Source organism: Numida meleagris, chromosome 1, assembly GCF_002078875.1.
Source record: "Numida meleagris isolate 19003 breed g44 Domestic line chromosome 1, NumMel1.0, whole genome shotgun sequence".
Classification (NCBI taxonomy): Eukaryota; Metazoa; Chordata; class Aves; order Galliformes; family Numididae; genus Numida; species Numida meleagris.
Genome location: NC_034409.1, coordinates 42,795,964 through 42,811,331, shown reverse-complemented (window position 1 = coordinate 42,811,331; position 15,368 = coordinate 42,795,964). Strand labels below are relative to the sequence as shown.

The 15,368-nt window shown below is 34.0% G+C and overlaps 1 protein-coding gene across 1 annotated transcript in view; it reads left to right on the top strand.

Moving 5' to 3' along the window:
- MGAT4C (MGAT4 family member C) overlaps positions 5,291–15,368 on the top strand; it is a 29,415-nt gene continuing 19,337 nt past the window's right edge. The window contains exon 1 of the mRNA XM_021394181.1: positions 5,291–5,506. Within this exon, the coding sequence (XP_021249856.1) occupies positions 5,291–5,506 (216 nt within the window). The remainder of the gene's footprint in view (positions 5,507–15,368) is intronic.

Here is a 15,368-nt window from a genome sequence, read left to right as displayed (position 1 = left end):
CTCATTTATTTCCTTTAGTGGTAAACTTGCAGTCAAATTAAACATTTTTGCACATTACTTATAAATTGACTGAATGAATTCTCAGTTTTCTGAAAACTCAGGTTAGAAGCCCTCATTCAGTTTGAAAAGAACATTTCTGTTGACTAAGATTATTGCTCTCTTTGATGCATCTGTTTTCATGTTAGTTTGTTTTGGTTTGTTGTTTTTTTGTTTTTTTTTCAAAATCTTGTCTCAGGATTGTCATGAAGAATTCGGAAGAACATAAATAAATATCTACAAGGTAAAATAAAACCACAAAAGCTCAGTGATTTTGAAGGCTAAATTTTTGGCTTTTTTTTCCCTTTGCACTCAGACTGGTTGCTGACTGAAAGTAATGTTGCTTTTCTTTTCTAACTGAAGAGAGCTTTGATAACTTTATAGCATCTCTGTATTTAATGATAATAAAAATTGATACTGGTCATGGCTGTATGTTAAAAGATCGATATTTATCTACTCAAATTTTTGTTTCATTCTACTCCAAACTATAGTGGAGGATCTTTAGTGGTCATAGTGGTCAAGGTGTTAGTGGAAACTGGAGAGGGGAAAAAAAGAAAAAAAATACAAGGTCCTGCCATTAAGCACTCTTAACTCTGAATTTCATTCTGTTTTCTGTCTTCATTACCATGCACTTTCTTTTTTGTATAAATAGATATTTTAGAGCTCAAAAACTTTCTTTGAAATCGCATTAGTCTGTTGTATATGTGTAGCTTTCATTACTTTTGCTGAAATCTGTGTGGGTTTTTTTTGCCCTCTTCACAAGATATTATATCACATTTGGAATTTAATAAATGTTAATTGCAACTATGTAGTGCATGTACATTTCTAATTCATAGAATTTATTTATTCTTTCATTTGGGGAAAGCTTAAATGTTATTCAGAGGGGTAAGGAGGAAAAAAAACCAACTCTTTTTATTGGACTAACTTGTTTCTAGATGTATTCATTGTCTATGTAGACATTTTCCCAGTACAACTTGTTACAGTGTGAGTCACTTAACTGAGTAGCTTTATGGCACTGCATAACACTATAGCTGTTTACCTAGCACTAATCGTTGAATCGGTTCCTGAGAGATGATTTTCCCAGCTTGTCCAGGTCCCTCTGGATGGTCGCACAGCCCTCTGGTGCATTAGCCACTCCTCCAAGTTTTCTGTCATCAGCAAATTTGCTGAGGGCAGTGTCTGTTCTATCACTCAGATAATTCATGAAAAATGTTGAACAGGATTCAACCCAGCAGTGACCCCTGAGATACACCATGGGTTAGTGGTCTCTAGTTGTGCCACTGATCATCACCTTTGGACCTGGCCATTCAGCCCATTTTTGGTCCACCCAGTCCATACATCAACAGCTTGTCTATGTGTATTTCATGGGAGACTGTATTGAAATCCCTACTGATGCCAAGGTAGATAATATTTACTGCTCTCTTGTCAGCTATCTAGAGAGTTATTTCGTCATAGTAGTCGATCAAGCATGCCTTTCCCTTGGTGAATCCACACTGACTACTCCTGATGATTTTATTTCCTTACATGTGCATGGAAAGGGTATCCAGAATTTGCTGCTCCATCATCTTCCCAGGAATTGAAGTGGAGTTGATTGATCTGTACTTTCTTAGGTCTTCCTTCGTGACCTTTGTGAAGATAGGAGTGACATTTGCTTTCCTCAAAGAATATTTTATTCCCAAAAGAGCATTTTATTCCATAAGCCTTGCTATGTTCTTCTGAATGCAGTATCATCTTGTTTACTTTTCTACTGAAACTAAAGGAAAAAAATGCAGAGACTTGCTGTAAACACAGACTTGCTTTACAAATACATATTTGAAAACCTTTACTATTTGAATAATACAGCATCTAGTAGAAATTATCACAAATTCATGTTTTCAAATGATTAAAAAATCAAATGGTGTCTGGCAGACACAGACTGTTTAGGAAGAAAGCTGCCCTTCTGGAATATAAAAAAAGCCAATGTTTCTGTACGTCTTCTGAACACCAATGAACAAAGAGAAGACAGAGACAATGCAGATAGGTATTAAAAAAAATTGGCCTCTGACTGAAAATGGATGATCCAGTGAAGGCTATTAAAAACTTTAAATTTATCTTTTATTGTCTCATTGAATTTTAATGTTAGGTCTTTCACATGTCTACAGTAGCAAGCTTTTATTCACAGACAGAATACATTTTTGTATTACTTAAAATAATGTTATGGATTAGTTTTGAGGGCCAAAAAAAAATAAAGTTCATGTTAAATTAGTTCTTTAAATAATTCAGGTAAGAATTTTAATACTATAGCACATATTGCAGACTTGAAAACATCTCTATTGTTAAGTAAAACAATCAAAGTTGATAACATCTGCCAACTTTAAAGAAATATACAGACATCTTAAGTTCTTATGTATTCTATTTTGTAGGGTGTTGTAGCCAGATTCATAGGCAAATGAAAATTAACATTAAGAAAGGATATATAAGATTTTATACCAATTATCATTATTATAGAGAGTTTTCTTCTATGTACAGCTTATAAATTCTCTTTGTTGAAAGACATGAGTGTCTGTGTAAATATCCTTTTCTTCCTCTGCATTCCCTCTGTAAATCCTGAGAAACCCTAGAGGTTCACACTGTTCAACAAGACCAGTGACTGGGTAGTGTAAAAATAGGCTGACTTGGCACAGCATCCCTTGCATCTAGTATAGCTTTGCTATAGAAATGAGAGGTTTGGTGAATGGGCTCTAGAGCAGTTGTCAGCATTCATTTCTGGCAGATGACTAAAGGAGACGTGTCATGTGAAAGGCATTTTCAAGGTGTCAGAGAATTAGTGGATAAACATTGGAATAATAGGGCACAGAAAAAAAACTTGTCCAAAATGACTACTATAAAAATATCCTTGATGGAAAAAGTTTATCAAGAACATTGTTGTGAAGTCACTTTCAGTATCATTCGGCAAGAACACCAGGAGCTATCTATTATAAGATACTGCCCTTAGTACAAAGAAATCTAGGGATGATATATTTTTTACGGATAGGCAACATACAAAAGCCTAAGCCATTGTAAGTATTATTTAAGAAGTATATGCAGATATGGCTCTAAGAATTGGCTTTTTTCACTACCTGATATACATCAAAGAAATAATCAGAAACAAATTTTGATATATAGTTAATGAAAATGAAGAAACAGCACTCTTGTTTTGTTTTAGTTAGGGTTTTTTTTTGGTGTTAGTTTTTTGTGAATATATAACTAGTAAAAAAAAAACAAGAACAATACAACCGTTCTCTCTTTGGTCAGCTTGACTTCAGTTATTCTTTTCCTCTGTCACAAGCAGAAAGTTTTCTTTAATAAATCACTTCATTCTGAGATCTATACCAGGAACTAAGAATGTTCTCATGTTAGGTGAACATTACTGTGCTTCTATGGAAGCAAAGCAATACATAAATTTTAGGTTCATGTTTAGGTTACATGTTGTAATTATTTTGTGTTTACTACTGTTAGACTGTTGCAGCTTTTTCTTCTTATTGTTCTTTTTATTTCTACTATGTCACAGGCATAGCCTCGTGATAAACTGCTTAGGATGAGGCTTTTCTTAAATGACACTGTAAGAATCTTTACCTCCCCAAAAGGCTAAGCTCTGAGACAGTTCTCAGTTTTCATTGCCAAAAGCCCGAGGATGCATCTAATTTAGACAAGGATTCTATATTTCCAAATTATGCATTGATTTTTTTCTCTAACATTTTGACATGCTCTCTTTTGTCTTATTAATATTGTCATCATTATCTATAATCTAACTGCTTTCTTTTTATAATCATGTTAATGTCCCTATAGTAAGAAAATATGCTATGACCATACATTATTTCTACAATAATAAAATAATATATCAAGTCATTCATTTTCTTTCTTATTTGCAAGGTTTTCTATCCTACCTACCCAGGCTTCATTTTTTTTCTGAAGACCAAAGTATACTTTAGTATGTGGTTGAATCATAGAAGCAATCTGTCTACTTAAAATTTGTATATAACAAAATCACTAAGGGTTTTATAGCAATCAACATACTGAATCATTTCTGTTAGTACTGCATTCTTTTACTGAGTTCATGCCAAAACAGAAAAGTTATAGCTCTATAACTTCACATTTCAGCATTACAGAAATTTCTTTTTTCATATTGCCACCATAATTATAGTAGTATTAATGAATAAGAAACTCTGATTATGAGATTGAGTTTAACAGGTTGCCAAAGATACTGAACCATTTCCTCAGCTTCAGCTAGCCCGCTTGGCTCCTGAACCAACTCCCAATACATTTTTCTGCTTCCCTTCCCTTTCTCTCAGTGTTTATTTCCACTTTGTACTTCTTCCCCTTGTTGCAGTAATTTCCACAACAACTTCTATGATGATCAGAAATATAATGTTAAAATCATATTCACAATTTGTCAAGTGCTGTAGAATTCCTCTCTGTATACAGTTTTTAATAATGTGTTCAGAACTAGGATCATCTGACTTATTTTTGTTGGAAATATTACTGATTTGTTGGAGGTTTGCAGCCCAATTTTCTGTTGGCTTTATGCACTTAAATGAGGCATTGAATTTAGAAGCTTGCTTTTCCTAAGACTTTATTGTAGTCATCAGACAGAAATATTGAAATGTGGATTGTTATTTGTCTTTCTTCTATCTTTGCCAGCTCACCTCTTATTTGTTCCCAGATGTGATATGTGAATTTTGATTTTCTTTGAGGATGTTATATGTGGTTGTGGTTTTATGTGAATAGTAATAGTACTGAATACTAAATGCTAGGTGAGTTACATAGTGGTAATTTTAGCTCTTCCCCAATCCCAGAGATCACAGCTTGGAAGTTTCAGATTAGACTAGGAAAAAAATCCACTAGAAGGGCAATGTAGCTCTGGAATATGCTACCCAGAAAAGTTATGGAATATGCTTGGAGCTTTTCAAGACCTGGCTAACCAAAGCTACAGCTGGCTTTTCTGGAGTTGGTCATAGTCCCATTCTGAGTCAGAAATGACCTACATGACTTCTATAGAAGAGGGACTTCTGTGATGCTGTGGCAATGCTGTTGCTCAGTAAGACAGAAAAGGTTTTAATTGAAAGTTGGCTACAGTTGAAAGAATTGTATATCAAGATAAGTATCCTAGAGAGTTAGTCTTTAGATTTTTTTTATATCTAGGAACTTTTCCATGTTACACCAATATATTGTACTTACTGTACTGAAAAGGGATGACAAAAAAGCTAAATAGCTAAATAGCCTTCATATGTAGGTGATGGAGCACAGAGAAATATATCAGAAACCTCAGTCTCTCTATCTTCATTGCTTGTTCATTATGCTCCTTCATATCTTCATCAACGACATCAAGAGTAGGATCGAGTGCACCCTCAGCAAATTTGCAAATGATACCAAGGTGTCTGGTGCAGTCGATATACCCAAGGTATGGGATGCCATCCAGAGTGACCTAGACCGTGTCAAGCAGTGGGACCAGGTGAACCTCATAAGGTCCAACAAATACAAGTGCAAGGTCTTGCACCTGGGTCACAGTAACCTCTGCTGTCAGTACAAGCTGGGGGAGAAAAGGAAAAAGCACAGCCCTGTCAAAAAGAACTTAGAGCTGCTGGTGGATGGCAAGCTGGACATGAGCCAGCAATGTGCCCTCACAGCCCAGAAGGCCAACCTTATCCTGAGCTGAATCAAAAGAAGTGCTGCCATTAGGGCAAGGGAGGTGATCCTGCCCCTCTGCTCTGCGCCAGTGAGACCTCACCTGGTGTACTGTTTTCAGATATGCAGACCTCACTCAGTACAGGAGAGATGTAAGCCTGTCAGAGTACATCCAGAGGAGAGCTACAAAAATGATCTAAGGGATGGAAAACCTTCACTATGAGGACAAGCTGAGAGAGGTGGGACTGTTCAGCCTGGAGAAGAGACCTGAGAGCAGCCTTCCAGTACCTAAAGGGGGGCTATGAGGAGGAAGGGGAGAGCCCTTTAGAAGGGTATGTTGTGATAAGACAAGGAGAAAAGGTTTCGAACTTAAAAGAGAGTTTTAGATTGGATATAAAAAAAATATTTTTTATGATAAAGATAGTGAAGCACTGGGACATGTTGCCCAGAGATGTAGTGGAGGCCCCATCCCTGGAGACATTCAAGGTCAGGCTCTGAGGAACCTGATCTAGCTGTAGCTATCACTGTTCATTGCAGGGAATTTGGACTAGATGACCTTCAAGAGTCCCTTCCAACTAAAATGATTCCATGATTTCTTATCTCTGCTTGATAAGGCGTTCCACCATTGCTTGCTCTGGGCTGAAAATTACACATTTTTGTTATGTCTCCATGATCTGAGCCAGAAGGCACAGCCTAGGAAGGACAAACAAACAATATGATCTAAGAATTTCTCTGGAGGTTTCTGAATCTTATATATCACTACACTAAAACAACTAAGGGTTGTTCATGGTCAGGCTTATACAATTAGTGTGTGTTTATGTAGTTATAAATGACATAGTTTATTTTTTTTTTCCTCATAAGTTCATCATTTGTTCTTTACCGTAGGCAAAAGTTTGTTATTTCTACTCTAATTCAGCATAATTGATTGCTACTATAGAGCACTGCATAGTGCTTCTGTTCTTAAATTTTCACTTACTACAAATGCAAGCACACCCACCAGCACAACTATTTAAACTGTGCAGTCTCCTCAAGTGTCTTTAGCCAAGTAAATGTTTCCTTATGCATTATTAAGATTCATCAGTGAATGCAGGAAAAGACTCTTCCTTTTTATGTTATCTCTAATACTGAGAAACTGTTGATAGGTTAAACTTGAAATAATAGCCATATCCTACAGGGATCTGCAGCAAAGGAAATAGACATAGACATTATTTTACAGAATGACTGTGAAAAATTAAGTGTTCAGGTAGAGATTAAAAAACACCCACAAATAGTATTCATCATATTTTCATCTTAATGAGAACGCAGACATACTTGTGTATGCTAATGCTTCTACTGCTTTTCAAATAAATACAGCATGAAGGGATAAGTGTTTCAAGTAACAGTGAACAAACCACGTACTTCCCTGTATGACATCTCTATTGTATTTTGCATTCCATATCTTTTTTGATACAAATGTGTTTTATTACTACGTCCTGCCTGCTTAAATGAAAGATATGTTTTTCTTCAAGATTGAGTAGATCTGTGAGAGCCATAAAATATTAATGATGAAAGCTTGGGGAATTAGGTGTGTCTGTGACTATAGGTTTATCTTGTTGTCAGAGCTTTCTCAGTCTAACCTACTTCTTTTGTGTGATCTCCATCAGAAATGATATACTGTAAAAAGTATTATGCCAGTTCAGGTTAATATATATATGGCTTTTTAAGTCAGATAAAGGGCCATTTTTATTTAATGGTTTAGGTTTATTTAGTGGCTTTATGAATTTTGCTGCACAGTTTTGTTATTGAAAAGCAGATCTGCTTGCCAGTCTGCTACTTCCTTCCCCCCCGTATCACAATACTCAGCAGAATGCTATTTCTTACATGGAACTGGATGAATGGAAAAAAGATTGGAGAAATAAAATTGTAGCATACTTTGTAATCTTGTGCCACGACAGGGAAATTAACAGGCTAGCTGCTGCATGTATTAAAGCAGCGTGGTATAAGCTAAGAGACTTATAGTTTTTGACCATTGTTTGAGAATGGAGGGTAGGGAATGGGAAGTAATCATGCCCTCTTCCTTTCCCATATATATATTTTTTTATTCCACATTTCCAGGGGTTTCTTGATCAAAACTTCTCTCTCAAAGGCAAGAAGACTCAGTGAACCCTTTCCTAGGTTGAGGGATATGTTCTTTTATCTTCTTTATTTGTCTGTCTCTTTTCTTGATTTATGTCTTCTTTAGTTAGCTGTTGTTGACATGTGTTAGTTAAATAAAAACAACTTTCAGACAAAAGAGGTAGCCATGATTTTCAAATAATGTCAACCTATGCAGAGTAGATTTTACTGAATTATGCAGGTAGCAATATGTGCAGGAACAGATATGATGACACTGCAATGAAGAATAAAATGAATAACTTAAGAAGAGCTCAGGCTAGAAGTCCATGAAGGACAATGAAATGTCTATATCAGTAGTCTGTGACTAGTTAGATAAAATTAAGTTTTCATTTCTTCTGAAAGAAAGTTATGTTCAATTGTACAACGAATTATCTGCACATTTATTTAAGAAGAATGAAACAAAGTGATCCAGTATATATTAAAACAAAGCCATACCAGTGTATAGATGACACAATACAGCTATTCCATTCCTTTTAGTCTGATAGACAAATATTTTCTAACACTGAAGTCATTGCAAACCACTTGTTGGCAAGATAAACGTTAATGTACAGATATGCAAATGCTGTCTTCCTTCTCCATGTCTGATGCATAAGGAAAATTAATAGCCCATAGTAAGAATGTAAAAATAGGTCTTACATAAGTTCTGCTTTTTTGTTTTTAATAGTTAGGTTACACTATCTAAGTCATACAAATTCCATGGCAGATTAGTGAATGACATTCATTACTATATGCAGCAAAATTCTTCAGGAGAACCTAAAAATTATGGCAATGTCAAATTTTATATCCCTGGTAAACTGTTTGTATATCATCATGAAATTTTTCCTTTCTTTCCTTCTACTTGAACCTTCCTCTTTGACATGCATTTGTTATTTCTGTGAGGTTTTGTTTACTACTGTGAAGGGATTTTATCAATGTATTTACAAAATTATTTGAATAAAATAGTTCTGCTTTCCTAGACACTTCAGAAATTAAACTGAGATTCTGAAGACAGGCATCATCTCACCTAATCTATCATCTTCTAACAGTGGAATCAATGAAGAAACACAATTTACTTATTCACAGTGACCTTCTTAAAATATTTATCTCAGCATGTGTTTAATTACTGTAATGAGTGTGGGGTGCTGCCTTCATGGCTTCAAACAAAGCGTTGGAGATAGTGACACTGGAGTTAACTCTTGCTTTATGCATACATTGGTAATTAAGTTGTCTTTTTGATTATTCTGTAAAATTATCTTCCCTCAAAACTCAATGTTAAATATATATTTTCACCTATAAAATAAACTCGAATTGTATGATCATCCAGTCTTAGACACCCTCTTTCTTCCCATTTCATTAGCTCCTTGAAAATCTAAAATCTGATAGTCCTGAAGTCCCAGAAGCATACTCAAAAAGTCCCAGATTAACTGCAGATTCTGGGCTTCCCCTAGAAAGCACATTGTTTTTCTAGTATCTCCCCTATTTGCTGATAGTGGTTCATTGAGATTATTTCCAGGAGCCAGAGGGAGTAAGGAGTTTCTGATAGGACATGATGGAAAAGTTTTAAGGAGAATGAAGATTTGTAAAAAAAACACCATAAGATTTCTCTTGAAGTCGCCACAAATGCTATTCCACAGCTGACTTTCGTCCTGCATCCAATGTGTTTCACAGATCAGAGGTAAGGTGGCAGTAGAGGACTACAACATCTACCCATGGAGTCTAACTGGCCACATCACTATTGATCTCTTTTTTTGTTTTTAACTCATTTTTGGTTAGGGGAAAGGGAAGAGGAAAGAAGAACATTTTGTTTTATTCAAGAGTGAAAAGAAATATCAAGTCATATGTTTCCCAAACATGAGAAGAGTAAACACTTTACTGTGGCGTGCTGGGTTTTTGCAGTATGAAATGAAATCTGATTTCATTCAGACTTTCTAACTACCAGTATGCTGTGCAGAGCAAGTCTTTTAGCAATTAACTTTTCAATTAAAGTAATTTCTGCTACTCTATATCTTCAACCTATTTTATGCTTTTCTTTCTTTTTTTTTTTTAATATTCTGTCTTGTGCTGTTGATCTCAGCTTGGAATTCACAGCTATCAAAATGTTGAGCTACACTGTAAGATGACAGACAGAGCAATGTAAAGCTTATTTTTTTTCTAATATTTCTAAATTGAAACATTGCTCTTAGTATGATAGGCAAATATCTCCCAACCCCCATTTTTCTTAGCTAAAATCATGTACACTCATAAAGGAGATCTGCTTTTCATTCAACCTCAAATGTTATTCATTTCAGAAATGCAGAACACTTTTTGTAAAAAGTGACAAAATTGCTCATTATATATATAATAGAAGTGGATTAGAGTGAAAACCAAGCTTACCTATCACTTGTAGTTTTTCCTCTTAGTTTGCCACAATGTTCTCACTCCTTAGTCTGCATTTCTCACATAGTAATTTTTGTCATTCTATTCTATAAAAACGTGGACACATTCAGAAACAAAGTATAGTACAGGTAGGAATCTTACATGCCAATATAAGAAAATACAAAAATGTTGATGTTTTATGATGCTTTCTAAGCATGCAGATTAGAATAAGATGTCAGGTGAAAAAATAATGTATTGCTTACTTTATGTAGTAATTAAAAAAATGATATATGTAATTTTCAGGCGAAAAAACTATAGATCTAAATTAGAATAAGTGCAGAAAGAAGAATGACCAGAAAAATGTAGAAGTAAAGAACATTTAAAAAAACAAACAAACAAGAAAACCCTAGTAGGGGAATTAACATCAGAAGGAAATGTACTTCGGTACACTAAGCAAAGCTTCTAAAAGGTCTTGGGCATCTATAGGAGGGAACATCTGCCTGAGAAGGCATTAGAAGTCAGAGGAATGTAATCTCTATGATAAAGATTTATTATTTAAAATTAGTTTAAAAATATAAAACATACTACCCTATACCATTTAATATTTTATGATTTAGTCTTAATTCAAAAAGCTTAAAAATACATTTACATGTAATTTAGCAATGAAGATATTTCTTTTATGTTTGTTTTTGTTTGTGGAAGGCTATTCTGTTCTCTAATTTGCACCTCCAGCACCTCCTGAAAATTTAACTTCATAACTTAATTATAGTAAAATTATCATAGTCTGCCTGTAACAGTCATTCATTACTAAACTGCTTCTCAACATTATTTTTTATTCTCTAAAAGTTAATATATACTGTTTCATTAACTCCCTAATTGGAATTTAGTGACAGGTTTGTAGACATACAAAAACAGTTTTACTTGTTTTTTCAAAGTTTCCATATTAGCGGGAACAGTTCAAAAGCTAGATCTGAAGAAGCATGACATAGGTTTTCTCATAGGGTCAAATGACCTTTAAGAAGGAGGATAACATCAGCCTTTTACTGAGAACAGTTTAACTTACACTGGCAGAAGAGTCGAGAAGAAATCTTGGACGGGTGGTGTAAGGAAAGACAAACAGATAGTAGAGACCTGCCAGTACTGATGGGGAACAGGTGATCTTGATAATGATAATGGAGAAGATGAAGAAGTGGAGATAACAGGTTTGTTTTTGTTTTTGTTTTTGTTTTTACCAGAGATTCAAAGTGATTGGGTAAAATCTCTTCCAAGCAAGAGCTACTTCATGTAGTAGTTAGCTTGAGAGAAAATCTGAGAGGAAGGTACCGTCTTTCAGAGGTACAAAGGGTCTGGGACTGTTTCTAAATCCTTTTATTTCTATTCTCTCTTGCTTTGAGATTCTATGCCTAAAAATGTAACCAGTTTTGATTTGTATTCTAATCACTGTAGAAGGCTAGAAACCAAATAGATACTCTGGTGTGAGCAGGTCTTGGAGGTTCAGTGAAACAGGGTGAGAAGCTGGTGAGTGATAGCTTAGAAGGCTGAACTGCTCCTGGTGTCAACACTTGCTGGAGGTCACAGTAAAAGGTGTTTAAAAAAATGGTGTAAGTGTTGTTACATTATTTCTTTCAAACTGCCTTCAAAACTTGATCTTGAGAACTTATCACTTTATTAGTCACCAAAATTAATGGTTTTAAAATTGATACTGAGTTTTTGATATATTACTGTAGCTAGTTAATACACTCTGCGTGTGGTAATTATCCATCCATGGTAGAAGTGGTAGAACATTTTATGCCAGCTTTGCTATTAGTTGTACTACAGGTATTGGCTCTCAGTCTACTTGAAATAAGTTAAATACAGTTTGTTTCTGTCTGTTAGAAGCATTTTCATGCACAGTAGTGTGGCTGTTTGACAGTGAGTAAATTCAGCAAAAGGTATTTTTATGATTTCCTTGTATTTAGACTTTCACATTTTTAACAATATTGATAATAGTCTTTTTCATTGTTCTACAGTTCTTAAAATCTTGTTTTGCAGTCTAAGTTAGTTACCCACTACTTTCAGGAAATTTGTTATTGGATAGAAGCTGCTTTTTAAATGAATTTCAAATGCGTGCTATATTTAACGGTTATGGTTTTCCATAAGAAAAAAAAATCATAGAAGAGATTAAAACATATTTCAAATATCTAGCCTTTTTAAGTTCTATATGATCTTTCTAATGTTCTATATGGATCTAATTTGTCTTTGATCCCTCCACAGTCATATGCAACTTGGTTGTCTTAGATAAACGTATTTTATTTGAGATAGTCTTACTTAATTACATGTTATTTTATATGCATGCAAGTATACATTCCGTTCAGATCATGTACATTATCTTTGCCTCACTTTTTCCTTTGAACTGCAAAGTACTACTGCTGAAAATTCCTTTAAATAATCACAAAAAAAACAATCTGAGTTCATGTGTTTTTTTTCCTGTGAGAAAAATAACAACTACTGAGAAGCAGTATATTTCTTCCTGAAATACCATCAAAAACATGCTGAGCTATATTTATATCCTTAACCAACATTCATTTCACTGCTTAACTAGGTAATAAAAATGCACAACAGCATTTAAAAAATAACTTACCATGCTGAATTCAATCATATTTTAGCAATATATTTCTCTGTTGTGCTTGTTGATACATGTTCCCCACTTGGACTCCCTCCCAACATGAAAAAAGGTAAGAGTATGGAAATAGGCATTGGATCAAAATGAAATGTAGGGATCTCACTATTTTATTTATATTTTTGTACTTTTTTTTTATAATTAATTGTGCTCTGTAGGTCAGTATAGAAATACTGACCATGGTTTTATATAGTTCAACAGGAACAGCAAGTGATAAAAAAGCACTGTTTAGTACTGAATTACTACATGTATATTACAAATATACAAAATGTACATGTAATAGTACAAAATACTACATAAATATTACAAATATTCATGGAACAAACAAACAAACATGTAGAACATGTATAACCTATATTTCTAATAATCTTTTCCTCTGCTAATGGAAAATAATTTGTCTGCCTATTTCATAAACTTGCTGGAAATGCTGTCAAATACTACAAAACAACAAAAAGATAACACTGTTATGATCTGGTATCTGCTCGTATAAGATGCAACTATCAGAGACTTACGATTGTTCTTGCTATTTTTAAAATACTTTAATCTGTTCAAAATATTTAAAAAGATGGAAAAATGTATGTAACCTTTTTCTTCTAATACTAATAGACAAAAATTATAGGACTCTAATAATTCTTGATTTTCCATCATTTATTTTAGAAAATGAAATTTTTCAGGAAGTAGAACAGAAACTACTTTTGATTAAGCACAATAGTAACTTAAAATGAAATTATCACATACGTGAAGAAGCGTTCCTTTTTTTCTTCTTCATTTTTACAAGTCTTTTAAGGCTCAATTCTGCAGGCCACCATATGATGTGTTGTTTTCTGTTCTTCTAACATTAGAAGCATGTAAATTATCCTGTGTGTCATACTACAAACCATGGGTGTCCAATCTCTTTGGTTACCTGGGCACGCTTAGTGAAGAGGAATTGTCTTGGGCAGCATTTAAAATAAATAATATATTTGATGCATATAAATAACAACACTTTATTTTTTATATTTTTAAAACATAAAAAAAATGAAAGCAAGAAAAATGTGAAACTAGTGGGATATTTGACCTTGTTTTTGTGAAACAAATGCACAGATAAGTTGATTTGTACCTTGAAGACACTTCTAAGTCAATTGTATGAGTGATTAAAACCACAAAAAATGTTCTGTCTGTGAGTCTCTTTTCATCTTCAAGTTCTGGCACACGCATTCCTTTGATTCCGTAAGTGATTCCTGCTATAAAGTTTTTGCTATTGACCAGTTCAAATTTGACCAACTCATCAATTTCTGAAAAATAAATAAGAATGAACATAAATATTTTCACATTGCTCTATGTTATTGCTGTATATTCTTTAGTAAGATTGAAGGAGCTTATCTTTTTTTTTTTTTTTTTTTTTTTTAATTCTGTGTTGGAATTTCTTTGGACCTCTTTAGAATTGCATGGAGTCCATATAGCATGTTCAAACCCAAATGATATTTGATCCCTATTATATTTTTGCCCACTGCTGTGTAGATTATCTGGGGAAAAATAAAAATAAAAAAGAAGTAATAGCCTGATTTAATTCCCTTTACTTATATTTAATGAGGTTAATACTCAACTCAACCTCAGGAGTCCAGTCAAGTCATAATGCTATCCCATCTTTTTTTGACATGGTGGTTAATGTAAAACATTTGTTCATTCCTGGGATTTCATGCATCTCAAGAATCCTACAGATTCCAAGTTCTTTCTCTGATGTACATGGTTAGCAGTAAGGAGCTCAGATCTTGTAGAAAATTATTTTGTAAGGACCTTAGTTTTCTTTGCAGCTTTTAATATTATTATTTTTATTTTTCAATTGTGCAGGCTTCAATCCATCAGGAAAAAAAAGTGAAAACTAATTTATTTATTTTTCCTGCAAAGGCATAAATGTATTGATGATCTCAGCTGGTGTTTCTGTAAGACAATGCTTAGTTATGTCACCTTATTCTTCTAGACATTCACTCAAGAAATCAGTATCAGCTATTTCATATGTATTCTATATCTTGGTTTTGAACTTTGTACACTTTTTTAAAGTATGTACTATTTTGAAAAGATACTAACAAAAGAGATAGTAGATAACACAAGATTGCTATGTATGTAACTTTAATAAAGTTAAAAGTAGTCTTGAAAAAGTAATCTATTTTTGATGGCTTCTGAGATAACCAGGAATCACAATAATGTCCTGTTTAAGAACTGATTCTTTTGAGCTAGCTGGCATTCAATATTAATAGCATGAACTATCCAAAGCTTATTCCAAGCACTAGCAAGAATGAACTCAAAAATGTACTACTTCCATGTGAGTATATGTAATTCTAAAAATGGATAGGAAGTGCCAGTATTTCCTCCTCAGCGGTAATAACAGAACCACCACTCCAGCCACCCACTCCATCCTCCCCAAAACCCCAAGGCTTTGAGCCAAGATATATCACCACTCAGATGACAATACAGCAACATATCAGGTGCCCCAGCACTATGTCTTACCCCACCATGATTACTAGAGGATTCTTCTGGAAAAAGAAACTGAGATTTAAGTATG